General features: G+C 33.9%; 1 protein-coding gene and 1 pseudogene across 8 annotated transcripts in view; one reads left to right on the forward strand and one right to left on the reverse strand.

The window, feature by feature from the left end:
* The window catches only part of DOCK3 (dedicator of cytokinesis 3), a 292,122-nt gene that overhangs the window by 251,741 nt on the left and 25,194 nt on the right, over positions 1–15,187 (reverse strand). For all 8 annotated transcript variants that reach the window (XM_074312252.1, XM_074312255.1, XM_074312249.1 and 5 more), the window contains exon 2: positions 2,342–2,425. In XM_074312252.1, coding sequence (XP_074168353.1) covers positions 2,342–2,425 — 84 coding nt within the window. The remainder of the gene's footprint in view (positions 1–2,341; positions 2,426–15,187) is intronic.
* On the forward strand, positions 13,273–13,685 carry LOC109443390 (large ribosomal subunit protein eL34; annotated as a pseudogene).

Consider the following 15,187-nt stretch of genomic DNA (forward strand, 5'->3'; position numbering starts at 1 on the left):
AATTAGACAAAGATAAATACCATATGATTTCATTTACATGGGGAATCTAAAAAAAACAAACAAAACACAAACTCATAGATACAGAGAACATTTTGATGGTTGCCAGATGAGAGGTGATGGAGAAATGGATGAAAAAGGGCAAGAGACTAAGAAGCACAAATTGGTAGTTACAAAACAGTCATGGGACGTAACATACAGCACAGAAAATATAGTCTAGAATATTGTAATAACTATGTATGGTGTCAGATAGGTACTAGATTTATCAGGGTGATCACTTTGTAAGTTATATAAATATCTAATCACTGTGTTGTACACCTAAACTCATACAATATTGTATGTCAACTGGAATTGAAAAATATCTTTTAAATAAAAAAATACAATAAATAAATAAAATGAAAAATAAAAGGAAGGACAAGGGGCCGGCCTGGTGGCTCAGGCAGTTAGAGCTCCATGCTCCTAACTCCAAAGGCTACCAGTTTGATTCCCACATGGGCCAGGGGGCTCTCAACCACAAGGTTGCCAGTTCAATTCCTAGACTCCCGCAAGGGATGGTGGGCAGCGCCCCCTGCAACTAAAATTGAACACGGCACCTTGAGCTGAGCTGCGGCTGAGCTCCCGAATGGCTCAGTTGGTTGGAGAGCGTCCTCTCAACCATAAGGTTACCGGTTCGACTCCCGCAAAGGATGGTGGGCTGCGCCCCCTGCAACTAGAAAACGACGGCAACTGGACCTGGAGCTGAGCTGTACACTCCACAACTAAGACTAAAAGGACAACTTGACTTGGGGAAAAAAAAAAAAAATAGTCCTGGAAGTACACACTGTTCCTCAATAAAGTCCTGTTCCCCCTCCCCAATAAAATAAAATAAAATAAGAAGGATAAAATATTTTAAAAAATAAAAAGGAAGGACAAGATTTTAGACTTGTAACAAACAAAAAAGAAAATAATGTAGATGTGTTGCATTTTTTATTAGATGTGTTTCTAGGCATTTTATGTTTGTGATACTATATAAATAGCATTGTTTCCTTAATTAATTTACTAATTCTTTGTTGCAACACAAAGAAAAATAATGTATATTTAGAGTACTGATATTGTAGCCATCAAACTTGCTAAATTCCCTAGTTTATTCTCATAGTTTTTTGTATAGATTCTATTGAATGTCTTAAATTCACAATTATATCATCTATAAATGATAGTTTCAATTTTGTCTTTTTATTCCTTATGTATTTTATTTTTCTTACCTTACTGCACTAACTAGTATTGCCAGTACAATATTCCAAAGATACGGTGATAAAGATATCCCTGTCTCATTTTTAGATTACAGTGAAAAATTTTTTGATGTTTCATAATTGAATATGATACTTGCTGTAGGCTTTTTAGTAGATGTCCTTTATCAGATTAAGAAAATTCCCTTCAATTCTTATTTTGCTAAGAGTAAAAACTGCTTTAAATTAAGCACTAATTTTTTATCATGAAGAAGTGTTGATTTATACTTCTTTTTAAGAAAATTTTAAATAAGTGCTGCACTGGAGCTCCCTTTCTGGAAAAGGGAACTCCCAAACTTATAAGGATCCTGGGTCATGGTAGGCTGAATTTATTCCCATATCCAGCTTAATAGTAGCCAACTGGATCAGAGCTCCACTTCCATGGGCACTGTCTCCATTGCCACAAAGCAACATTTCCACTCTGTTATATAATTTGAGATGGCTTCCAGTCATGCTGAACTACTAGTCCAGGCTGTTCAAGTTATTTCCTGTGGTATCAATTTTGTTTTTGTCAATGCTGTGATTTTGTATGATTTCTCCTAACTTTACTTCCCCATGTATCTTGATTTGAGTGCATGATTTAAGAATGTGATATTTTTCAATAATGTATAAATGTTATTGCAGAAAAGAATAATATTCAAGCCAAACTTCATTTGAGTATATTTACTGCCTTGTTTTAATTATAACTGATCATGTTCAGCCAATCAGACAGAAACATACAAATGAACTGATTACAATTCAATTCTACTCAAATGCAGCTAAGCATAGATGGAAGATTATCTAGTTGACTACAGGAAATAAAAAGTAATCATCTGACATAGTATGTAAAAATCATGTTCTGATAGCCAACAAGTTATTTAATTGTTGCTATGAGAGCCAAAATAGCTCATACCTTTATGATGACCACAGATCAGGAAGGATTTTACAACAGTATTATAATTTGGTTAATTACGGCTTCAAAATGGTTGCTTATAATGTTACTATATATAATAGTGTTTTATATAATACTATATAAAACAAATGTATATAATACTACCCCAAATGATCACTATTTGTGTACTTTATAGGTTCATACTTACCTTCACATTTTTCCAGAATCTGGACCGTTTCTCCTATTTCTAAGACCAACCCTTGAGGGACAGATCCTCGAAAACTGCATATCACTAGAAAATCAAGGATAAACATATCAATTAGCATTTTAAAATACTGAGACAGGGTCAGTGTCTCTGAAATTAAACACTAAGTTTTCTTAAATATATACTCTCCCTTCTTCACTGATTCATCTCTCAAATTTGTAAACCCTTTTCAACATAGTTAATATTTTCAAAGGTAACATTAAGTAGTTCAGGACACTGAAGTACATCTTAACAAAATTACTATTCTTGAGTGGTGTGTGCATGCTTGACATAAGAAAGAAATTTTCTCTGGGAGAAAATGATATTCAACTTCAAAATGATATTCTATTGTTCATATAAATACAAGGTCTAGCATAAAATCAGAGATTATAATATACTGAAAAAACTTTTAAAATGTGGCCCATACTCAACAGAGTAATGAAAGTCAAAATAGCCAGAACCTCAGATGACCCGAATGTTAATACTAGCATAAGAGAATTTTAAATGACTAATATCAATATATTAAAGAATTAACAACAGATGAACAAAATAAATGACAAATGAAAATTTTTAATACAGAAATTAAATCTCTAAGTTAAAAATGGAAATTTATAACTGAAAATTAAAATATTACAAATTTCATATTCATTGGATGGACTTAACAAGAACTGAAGGAAGTATGAGTGAACTCAAAGACAGAACAATAGAAGTTATCCAAACAAAAATACTAAAACAAAATAGAAATGAAAATATATATATAACAAACGTGGGCTAATACCATCTCCAACCAATGTATAATTGGCGTCCCAGAAGAGAGGGGAGAGAGAACAAAGCAGAAGAAATATTAGAAGAGATAACGGCTAATAATTTTCCAAAGATGATAAAAAGATGCCTATATTAGAAAAAATAAAAATCTCAAACCAATTACCTAAGATCCCACGTTAAGAAGCTAGAAAAGAAGCAGTTTAAATCCAAAGAATGTAAATGGAAGAAAATAAAAAAAGAGCTAAAATCAATGAAATGTTAAAGATCAAACAACAGAGGGGAAAAAAATAAAATAAAAATCTGGTTCTTTGAAAAGATTTCTAAAATTGATAAAACCCTAGCCAAAAAAAAATAAAATAAATAAAATAAAGCCCTTTTACAAACAGACTTTCATAGCAGCTTTATTCACAATAGCCCAGAACTAAAAACAACCCAACTGTTCATCAAGAAGAGAACAGATATGCAATAACACTTAGCAATAAAAAATAAAGATCCCAATACAGCAAACACATTGATGAATATCATAATCATAACTCTGAGCAAAAAAGTTAGATGCAAAAGTGTGCATACTACATAATTCCATTTACAAAAAGAACCAGAAGAGGCTAAATTAATATAAGGTAAATAAAATCAGAACACCAGTTGCCTCCAGAGGAACAGGGATTGATTTGGGTAAGCACAAAAAGAACATTCTGGAAAAACAGAAATAGTGTTGGGGAGTGGGTTGGTTACATAAGTGTAAACTTTAGTCAAAACTGTACAATTAAGACTTCTGCAATTCAGTACATGTGAAACGTACATCAAAATGGATCAAAGACTACATATTTCGGAGATTAGCCCCTTATTGGAAGCACTGTTTGCAAATATCTTCTCCCATTCAGCTGGTTGCCTCTTTGTTTTGTTGATGGTTTCTTTTGCTGTGCAGAAGCTTTTTAGTTTGATATAGTCCTGTTCATTTATTTTGACTTTTACTTCCCTTGCCTTTGAGGTCAAATTCATAAAATCCTCTCTAAACCCAAGGTCCATAAGTTCAATATCTATGCTTTCTTCTATGCAATTTGTTGCTTCAGGTCATATATTTAGGTCTTTGATTCATTTTCAGTTAATTTTGGTATATGGTGACAGACAGCAGTCTAGTTTCATTCTTTTGCACGTGGCTTTCCAATTTTTCCCACCATTTATTGAAGAGGCTTTCTTTTCTCCATTGTATGCTTTTGGATGCTTTGTCAAAAATTATCTACATATATATATGGGTTTATTTCTGGGTTCTCAATTCTATTCTATTGGTCTGTGTCTGTTTTTCTGTCAATACCGTGCTGTTTTGATTATTGTCGCTTTGAAGTATAAATTGAAGTCAGGGAGTGTGATACCTCCGCCTTGTTCTTTTTTCTGCGGATTGCTTTGCCTATTCATGGTCTTTTGTGAGTCTATACAAATCTGATGATTTTTCATTCTATTTCTTTAAAAGGTGCCATTGGGATTTTGATGGCGATTGCATTAAGTCTGTATATTGCTTTGAGTAATGTGGCCATTTTAACTATGTTGATACTTCCAATCCGTGAACATTTCTTTGTGTCTTCTTCAATTTCTTTTAATATTATCTCGTAGTTTTCAATGGATAGGTCCTTCACATCCTTTGTTAAGTTTATTCCTAGGTATTTTATTCTTTTTGTTGCAATTCCAAGGAATTTTTTTTTTCTGAAATGTGTTAGTGTACAGGAATGCAATGGATTTTTGTACATTTGTTTTGTATTCTGCAACTTTACTGTATTTGTTTATTGTTCCTAATAGTTTTTGGAATGGAGTCTTAGGAATAATGTTATCTGCAAAAAGTGACAATTTGACTTCTTTATTCCCAATTAACGTGCCTTGTATTTCTTTCTCTTACCTGTTGCTCTGGCTAGGATTTCCAATACTACGTTAAAATAACAGTGGTGAGAGGGGGCATCCTTGTCTTGTTCCTGACCTTAGAGGAAATGCTTTTTCACATTTTTCACCATTAAGTATATTAGCTGAGGGTTTGTCACATATGACCTTTATTATGTTGAGGTATTTTCCTTCTACATCCATTCTATTAAGTGTTTTAATCATAGATGGATGTTATATCTTGTCAAATGCTTTTTCTACGTGTACTGATATGATTTTTATTCATCTTGTTTATGTGGTGTATCACACTGATCTACCTGCATATGTTAAACCATCCTTGTGCCCCTGGAAGAACCCCACTTGATCGTGATGTATGATCTTTTTAATATATTGTTGTATTCGCTTGCTAGTATTTTGTTTAGGATTTTTGTGTATGTATTCATCAGAAATGTTGGTCTATAGTTTTCTTTTTGTGTGTTATCCTTATCAGGTTTTGGTATCAAGGTAATGTTGGCCTCATAAAATGAGTTAGGAAGTATTGCCTCTTATTCAATTTTTGGAAGAGTTTGAGAAAGACAGGTATTAATCTTCTCTGAATGTTTGGTAGAATTCACTAGTGAAGCCACCTGGTCCTGGGCTTTTGCATTTGGGAGGTTTCTGATGACTGTTTCAATTTCTTTACTCTTGATCCGTCTATTTAGGTTTTATAGTTCTTTGTGATTCACTCTAGGAAGGTTGTTCTTATGTTTCTAAGAACTTGTCTATTTCTTCTAGACTATGAATTTAGTGACATATATTTTGAATTGCATCAACAAAATGTGTACAAATTTGTTTCCTTTCTTGTTGTGTAAGTACCTCTACATTATATCCTAAATTTTGCCTCTTGGCCCATAAAGTTTAAAGTATTTACTATCTAATCCTTTAGAGAGAGTATTTGCCAACTCCCAGTCTAAAGCAAAAACAGTACCAATGTGTTGAGTATTTGTAGTGTTTTGAAAAGTAAAATGTTTGACAAAAGTAGTACCCAGTATCGGAGGGAGGAACTGATAGTACTGTAGGTCATTACACTACCTGGGAAGTAGTTTACTATTTGTTCACTGATCGCCTCGACTTTATGATCACTGAGCAGTTTTCACCTCTTCACAAGTATACTTTAAAACTACATACACTTTTCTTACAAAGAATTCACAAAGCTTCCAATGAATTATCATTTTTCCATTTGACAACTTCCCTCGAAGCAGGAAAGATAATTAAAAACAAAAAAATTCTTATGGATACTGGAATTTATTTCAATCCATCAAACTATAACAATGAACATGTATCCTCTTTACTGCTATTGTGCATATTATTGATTGCTATTTCATGGTATCATAATAATTTCAAAATGGAAGAACTACTATGAATTTCAATTAACATTTATTTATATAAACTGTAATGCCTATGTGTTCATTGTACTAAAACTGCTTATAAATAGTCAACTCTTTTTAGGCCCTGGCAATAATCATATTATAGGTCCACATGAAAGGACACATGAAAAAAATCCTCTCAAGGACTTTTTTTCTCCTTAAAAAAAATTTTTAATGCAACAAGTGTATCACATTATCACCTTAGTCCTGCTTTAGAATCCCACAAAAATATTATCAGTCTCTTACATATTTTATGGTTTTTTTTATTTCTAGGTTAAAAGATAAATCAAAATAGTCTGCATTAGAAGCATTATTTCACTGCTATTTGAATTAATCCTAAAATGATTACATTAAATGAGAAGCCATCCCAACAATAGTTATTTTTGTGTTAGGCCAAAAACATGAAAAAGAAACAAAATGTGGCTCAAACAAAAACAATTTATTTGGCTTTGATTTCTTAGAGTAGATTTGTCTTCTTAATTAAGTTTTGTTAGGGCCAATAATGAAATAAATTTGCATTCCTTGAGAGCTGGATGAGAGTGACACACTTTGGGAGTAAATAGATAGCAAATCTAGCTTAAGGCACACAAAATACGGCCATGAATAATGCCAAAGTAATTCACACCTCTTTCTCAACTGATAATTAACTATTATTTTAGCACTACCTCATTCATGCAAAGCAAGTGAAGCTCTGCAAAATAAAAGGTAGATTTTATATTCCTTAAGGGCTAATAGGAAACTGGGCAAAGGCCAGTATGCATAATGAATTGAGAAAAGAGATGGAAATAAGAAAATTAACTATGGAGCTAGGTTCCAAATAAAATACTGTCAGTTATATGCCACCTCAGTACATTGCGAATGATTAAATTTACAGAAGACTTTTATCAGATGTCTTACTAGAAAGTAAATATACCAATTTATTTGTAATTTGCTTCTATAGATTTCCCATTTTTTAAGAATCGTTACTGGGTGATAAGGAGTTCTGACAGGACTTTTCTGAGCCATACTTAATCCACAGAGGTAGTCAAAAATGATGTTCACTGGCAGGATTAAAAAAAATCGGTATAAAAACAAGTTTTGGAAAGGCATGTTAACCATATAGATTGATTCATAAAAATATATCTCCTTAATTAGTCATTCCAACCTTAAGCCAAACAAACCCAGTTACAAATAAGTTAACTGTCTGAAGTTGTTTACAAGGCCACGGAGAGGGAAAAAAGTACATAGCTTTTATTTCTTTCAACTCCCCTTTGCCCCAAACCTAATCCTTCCTTCCTTATTCCCATTTGCATGCTGCACTAGACACTAGAAATGTACTTCAACAGAACATAAGTGATAAAAATCATATCATCTATGTAATCATTAAATGTTAAATTGTCTTAGGCTGTGGAAGCAGAACAACACATTACTTCAATATTTGAAATAAGAGAAGACTATTTAAAGCAACCTGGAAAAATTTATATGTAAAGATATATGTACCCCCATGTTCACTGTAGTATTATTCATGGTGACTAAGACATGCAAACAACCAAAATGTCCTTCGATAGATGCCGGGATAAAGATGATGTGGTACATACATACAATGGAATATTACTCGACTATGAGAAAAGATGAAACACTGCCATTTGTGACAACATGGATGGATCTTGAGATTATCATTCCAAGCAAAATCAGTCAGACAGAAAAAGTCAAGAACCATATGACTTCACTCATATGTGGGATATGAAACTGAAATCAACAAAGGAACAAGACAAATAAAGAAACAAAAACTCACAGAAACAGACAACAGTTAAGTGGTTACCGGAGGGTAAGGAGGGTGATAGAAGAAGGAAAAGGGGGTCAAATACGTGGTAATGGAAAGAACTGATTCTGGGTGGTGAACACATAATGCAGTATATAGATGACGGGTTATAGAATTGTACACTTGAAATCTATATAATTTTACTAACCAATGTCACCCCAATAAATTTAATGAATACATAAAAATAAAGGAAAAGTAAAACTCTATTTGCAGATGACATGATTGTCCACATAGAAAATCAAATGGAATCAAAACAGTTACTAGAACTAACAGTAAGTCCACACATTATAAGATCACTATACAAATATCATTTTTCTATACACTAACAGAAAACAGACCAACAGGTTTTAAGAAAATACCATTTAAAATAACATCAGAAATATGAAATACATAGGGATAAATATGACAAAATAAGTGAAAAATCTGTACACTGAAAACTATAAAATATTTCTAGGAGAAATTAAAAAAAAACAAATAAATCAAGAGATATGCCTCGTTCACTGGTTGAAAGACTTCATATTGTTAAAGTTACAATATTCTCCTAAATGATCTATAGATTCAATATAATCCCAATCAAAATCCCAGTTTTTTTAGAAAGAGAGAAGCTGATTTTTAAAATCGTATTAAAATACAAAAACAGAATGGTCAAAACAACTCTGAAACAGAAAAAAAATTGGAAAACTAATCTAGCTGATTTCAAGAATTATTAAAAAGCTACAGTAATCAAACAATGCAGTATTAATGTAGATAGACTAATAGATCAATGTAACAGGGTAGCATCCAGAAATAAACCCACATATACAGACAGCTGACTTTTTACACAGATGCAAAGACAATGCAGTGGGAAAAGGATGGCCTATTCAACAAACGGCGCCAGAACAACTAGCTATCCATATGAAAAAATAAACTTCATATACTGCACATGATTTTTTAAAAAATTCAAGTGGATAACAGACCTAAATTAAACCTATAACAATAAAATTTCCAGAAGATAACATCAAAGAAAATCATTGGGATCTTAGGTTAGGCAAAGATTTCTTAGATAAGACACTGAAAGCATAATGCATAAAAGGACAAATTGATAAATTGGACATCATCAAAATTTAAAACTTTTGCTCTGAAACACTGTTAAGAGACTGAAAAGATAAGACACAGGCTAAAAGAAAATCTTAACAAAGCACATATCTGATTAAGGACTTATGTCCCAAATATATGAAAAAAACTCCTTACTGTTGCCAGTAAGAGTATGTCACACACCATGGCAGTGTAGGAAGCGCTATAAGTTGGTACCTCCACTGGAAGAATCAGTAAACTGGGGGGGAAATGACCAGAATTAACTATCTTAGAACTCTGGAACCCAACTGGACACAACAACCAGAGGAGTGCTCAGTATGAAGGGATGAAGGGAAAGGTTGCTGATCTCGGGTAGGAGAACAATGTGCAAAGCAGCCAGCATGGCCCATTCCACAGCGCCTGCTTGGCAATGAGAACAGCAGCCTGCATTCCTGGAGCAGCTGCCTGGTGCCAGGGCAGAGAGTGTGGACCACGTCCTCCAAAAATTCAGTGTCACACATTTTGGATTCCTGAAAAAACAGTGCAGATGTCTGCCTTGCTTGTGACTCAATTCCATTTACAAGAGCATCAAAAAGAATAAATACTTGGGAATAAATTCAACCAGAGAGGCACAAGACTTGTACAGTGAAAACAAGAAACCACTGCTGAGAAAAACTGAAGATCTAAGTAAGCAGAAACACATCCCATGTTCATGGACTGATAAAATTAATGTTGTTAAGATGACAATACTATCCAAAGCAATCTACAGATTCGATGTAATCCCTATCAAAATCCCAAAGGTATTTTTTTGCAGAAATAGAAAACCCATCCTAAAACTCAAGAGACCCCAAATAGCCAAAACCATCTTGAACATGAACAAAGTTGGACAGCTCACACTTTCTAGTTTCAAAACGTACTACAAAATTACAGTAATCAAAACAACAAGGTACTAGGATAAGGAGAGACACATAGATCAATGGAATATAATTAAGAATCAGAAATTAATCCTGACATATAAAGTCAATAGATTATAAAAAGTGTACCAAGATAAACAAAATGTCACCCACTCACACACGCACACAAACACACACACAAAACAAACACTATTCAACCATAAAAAGTAACAAAATTCTGATACATGATACAACATGAATGAACCTTGAAAACATAACACTACGTGAAATAAGCCAAACACAAAAGGACAAGCATCATATGATTCCACTTACATAAACTACCTGGCCTGGGAGTGGGGGGAATGAGGAGTTATTGTCTAATGGGTTCAGAGTTTTTGTTTGGGATAATGAAAAACTCTGGAAATATGTAACGGTGATGGTCACACAACATTGTGAATGTACTCAGAAGTGATTAAGTGGTAAATTTTATATTCAATCAAAACATGGCTTAAATAAATTAATGATTCCAAAATTTCAACAACCAAAAAAGCACAACAGTAAGAAAACGGCATAATTTTTAAATAGGCAAAAGGATTTGAATATTCACTCTAAAGAAGGTAAACAGCACATAAAAGGGTGCTCAATATCATTGGTCACTAGGTAAATGAATATTAAAGACACAGTGACATACCACTACACACCTACAGATGGCAAGAATTAAAGATTGACCTTACCAAATGTTGGCAAGGATGTAGAAAAACTGGAATTCTCGGTGGGAATGTAAAATGGTACTATCATTTTGGAAGAAAGTTTGGCTTGTTTCGAAAAAAAAGTTAAGCTCACATTCACCACATAACCAAGCCATTCCACTCTTAGGTATTTCTCCAAAAGAAAAGGAAAAATACAACCAATCCAAGACTTATACATGGATGTCCATCATAGCTTTATTTATAATAGCAAAAATTAGAAACAACCTACGTGTCCATCAACAGATGAATGGATAAACGAATTGTGGTGTGTTCATATAATGGAATACTATTCAGCAAAAGTAAGTAGTAAACTACTGATACATGCAACAACATAGGTAAATCTCAAAATAATTAGGCTAAATGAAAACAAGCAGGCAAAAGAGTACATACAGTCTTTTTGATTTACATAAAATTTTAGAAAATGCAAAAACAAGTCTACAGTAACAGAAAGCATATCACTGGTTGCTTGAAGATGAGTGAAGCGGCAGGAGGAGAAAGGAGAAGTGAACAAGTGGGATAAAGCGGGGCATAAAGAAACTTTTTTTTACATTTTTTTATTAGTTTCAGTACACAAAACAATGTAATAGACATTTATCATTCATCTCCCTCACACAGTGACAACACCACGCCCCCAATCCACTACCCCTCTGACATCGCACACAGCATAAAGAAACTTTTGGGGTGACTACAGTGATGGAGTCAAGGGTAAATATGTATGTCAAAAATTATCAAGTTGTCAAAAATTATTCAAATAGGTATGGTTTATTGTATGTCAATTAATAACTCAATAAAGTGATTTTTTAAAAAAGCAGTCAAGGAGAACTGAGATGGTTGACTTTCAATCCAACAAGTTTTATTTGCCAATCTTTTAGAGAACAAAACAGGTAACGATTGTTCAATTAGCTAGCCCCAGGTCACAGAACTAGTAAGAAGTAAAAGCAGGATTCAAATCCAGGACTATGCAGTAATCAAGACCTTTCTCTTTATACTTCTTTCTGAATGGGTAAAGATCCTGGTATATAAATATTATTAAATGCCAGGCACTATTCTAGGCTCTGGGAATACAGCAGAGGAAAAAGATACAAAACCGCTCACACTTGAGGAGCTTAAACATTCTAGGAATATACAGGTTATAAACAAACAAAAATATATGGTACGTAAGATGGCCAAGTAAATAAGAAGAAAAATAAAACAAAGTGCTAAGAAATGGATGGTTCAATTTTAAAAAGTAGAAATGTTTGAAGGAAGACACTGCAGAATAATGCAAAAGACATTCACTAATGTGAAAAGGACAGGTGAAAATGGAGGAGCAATGAAATGACTTCACTGGTCTAAAAATAAAATAAAAACAGTTAAGGAAGGAAAGATACATTGGTAGACGCTTCCACCTAACAAAAATATTCTTTTAATTTAGTGTGATTCACTGGTATGTATCTGTTATGCATGAAGAACAGTTACACCATTCCCCAACAAGTCGATGAGAATATAAGACAGCAAAATGATTCCTTTTTTTAAAAAACTGCAAGAGATGAATATTAGAGAAGATTACTGGACTAGGGGATAAATCTAAATAAAAACTCAAGTGAAAGATGATGACTCAAAAAGTCAGTATACAATCTCAACATGCTGTTTATTTAGCTGGAAAACTGTCATTATGCAGTAGCATAATTACAGAGAATTGTTTATGCCTGGAAGCACACACAAAAAATGATTAAAAAAAACTAGCAACCATACACTGAGGTTTGAAATATGATAGCTTAAGACTACTGATGCTAAGTCACAAACCTAAAAACCAGGCTCATTAGGCACAGTAGATAAACTGAAAACAAGTAATAAAAATAAAGTAGTACTTTATTTAAGGCAGAAAAAAACCTACCATTTTCTCTCGTGATTTGTAAACAGTTCTCACTGTAACTGACTGCATAAAAGTCCAACACTGACAAAATGCTGGGATTCAAAGGGTGGATCTACCAGGATAAAGCCCCTAAATCACTTCACTTTAAAACCTAACTTTGTTCCTCAAGCAGAGAAAACTTGCCCAAGAATTTGATGAAAGCTGTGGCTGCTCTGAGAAACATACACCTGAGATCACTGATATCCATGTAAAACAGCCATTGACTTCTTAAAAGATTGCAAGCATTTACCACTCTCCATCTTAAATACCTGGGTCAAGTATTCAAAACCTAGGGCTTCACGGTTCTTTACGGGGAGAACCTCTTCAGACTCTACACCCCACTGGTATCAGTATGAAGCTTCCCAGTACTGGAGAACAAATTCCTTAATGAATTACTGGGCTTGTTAGGTTGGGAGTTAAAAAATCACCCCTTTTGTCTTCCAGGGACAGTGTCTACAGGCATTCAGAATGGTCCAGCGTTTCACATACTGTCGGAGGCTGTCCTACAATACAGCCTTCAGCACAACTAGGCTGTCCCAAACCCGTCCCGAAACAAGAAGGTTGAGAAAGAACCAAAATCTGCATGTGGCATGTGTCCGAGCCGACACCGCCGAGTTCGTGCTGTGAGACCTAAAGTTCTGATGAGGTTGTCTAAAACAAAGAAACATGTCAGCAGGGCCTATGGTAGATCCATGTGTGCTAAATGTGATTGTGACAGGACCAAGCATGCTTTCCTTATCGAGGAGCAGAAAATCATTGTGAAAGTGTTAAAGGCACAAGCACAGAGTCAGAAAGCTAAATTTAAAAATGAAGCTTTTTTGAGTAATAAACACAATTTAAAGGCCTTAAAAAATCATCACTTTGTCTGCTCTAACATATAGTTGGGCCATAAAATTTTTTAACTTAAATTCCAAAGGAATCTAGCCAAATACAAACATCTAATTTGCCTCCCTTCTAAAAACTAATACCACAGCTAATTTTCTTTTTTTACTTCTATAACCCATAGGATAAAGAAAATGAAAGAGGAAAAAAAAAACCTACATAATTTTAAAAGCTGAAAACAGATGGGTAAATCTAAGAAAACCAAACTCATACCAAGAGTAGAAAGAACCAACCCAATTTACACCTCAAAATCAAGAACTGGCAGGAATGGGTAACTCTGGAAGTAGCAGGAAGGAAGTAGTTCAGGGGAGGTGCTAAAATAAGAAAGGACTGATTTCAAATTGTCTAGACAGCATGTAGAGCATTAAATTCACCTCCTCCAATCCATATTTCAGTGTATTCCCTTTCCTCCACTTAGGAAAAGTTTCATCTCTGAAAGAGCAAACAGATTTTCAGTCTGGATTGGATGTCACAAGGCACATCTGAGGACTGGGGATAAGTATAAAAAAATAGGATTATGTGAAAAAACACAGAAAAATACTCCAGCTCTGGCCTCTCAGAATGCTGATATCCAAAACTTTTTACCCTTCAGATATTCTCATGCTATTCATTTAGAGTTAATGGAAAGGGCCCCCAAGGACCCAACATATTGAATGAAAATAAACCCACACTAAAGAACATACTGAGAAATTTGTGAATGTATTGTGAAATTTGAGAACTCTGGGAGCAGAATTGTGGTTCTGTTAACAAGCTTCCAAACAGAAAAATAGATTGTACTGAAAAGATCAGGAATCATAGACTTTCTAACACTAACATTGCAAGCCAGAAGACAATGGAAGAGTGCCTTAAAAATGCTGAAGGAAAATGATTTCTAAAGAGTTAGGATAAAATTAAGACATTTTCAGACATGCAAATGTCTGAAAGGAAAAAAATGTAAGTAGGAAAAAGATGTAAACTAAAACCACTTTGGAAAGCAATTTGGCATTATCTTCTCAAACTGGACTCTGCATGTGTGACAACTCAGCAATTCCTCCCCTGGTCACATACCCTAAGAAAAATACACATGCATGCTGGGAAGCAGCACAAGAAGGTTCATAGCAACACTGTTGTTCTTAATAGCAAAAGAATGGGAAAAATAAGTGTCAACCAACAGAAAAATGGATTAATAAGGTACAAAATATTAGAGCTACAAACAACTGTGTTGAATTTTAGACTTACATTATTTTTTTATTTTTAAAATTCAGTTGAAATTTCTTTCAGTGTATGCATTTTAACACACACATAGATTTGTGTTATCACCACAAAACAGTTCCATCACCAAAAATAAATAAACAAAAACTCCCTCATGCTATGTCGTTAGAGTCACACCTTCTCCCAACTCTACCCATGGCAATCGCTGATCTGTTTTTCCATCACTACAGTTCTTCCTTTTGGGGAATGTCATAAAAATGGAATCATACGTGTCTAACTTTTAGGACTGAGTATTCACTCAGCATATCCT

The sequence above is a fragment of the Rhinolophus sinicus genome, linkage group LG10, assembly GCF_036562045.2.
Source record: "Rhinolophus sinicus isolate RSC01 linkage group LG10, ASM3656204v1, whole genome shotgun sequence".
In the NCBI taxonomy this organism is placed as follows: Eukaryota; Metazoa; Chordata; class Mammalia; order Chiroptera; family Rhinolophidae; genus Rhinolophus; species Rhinolophus sinicus.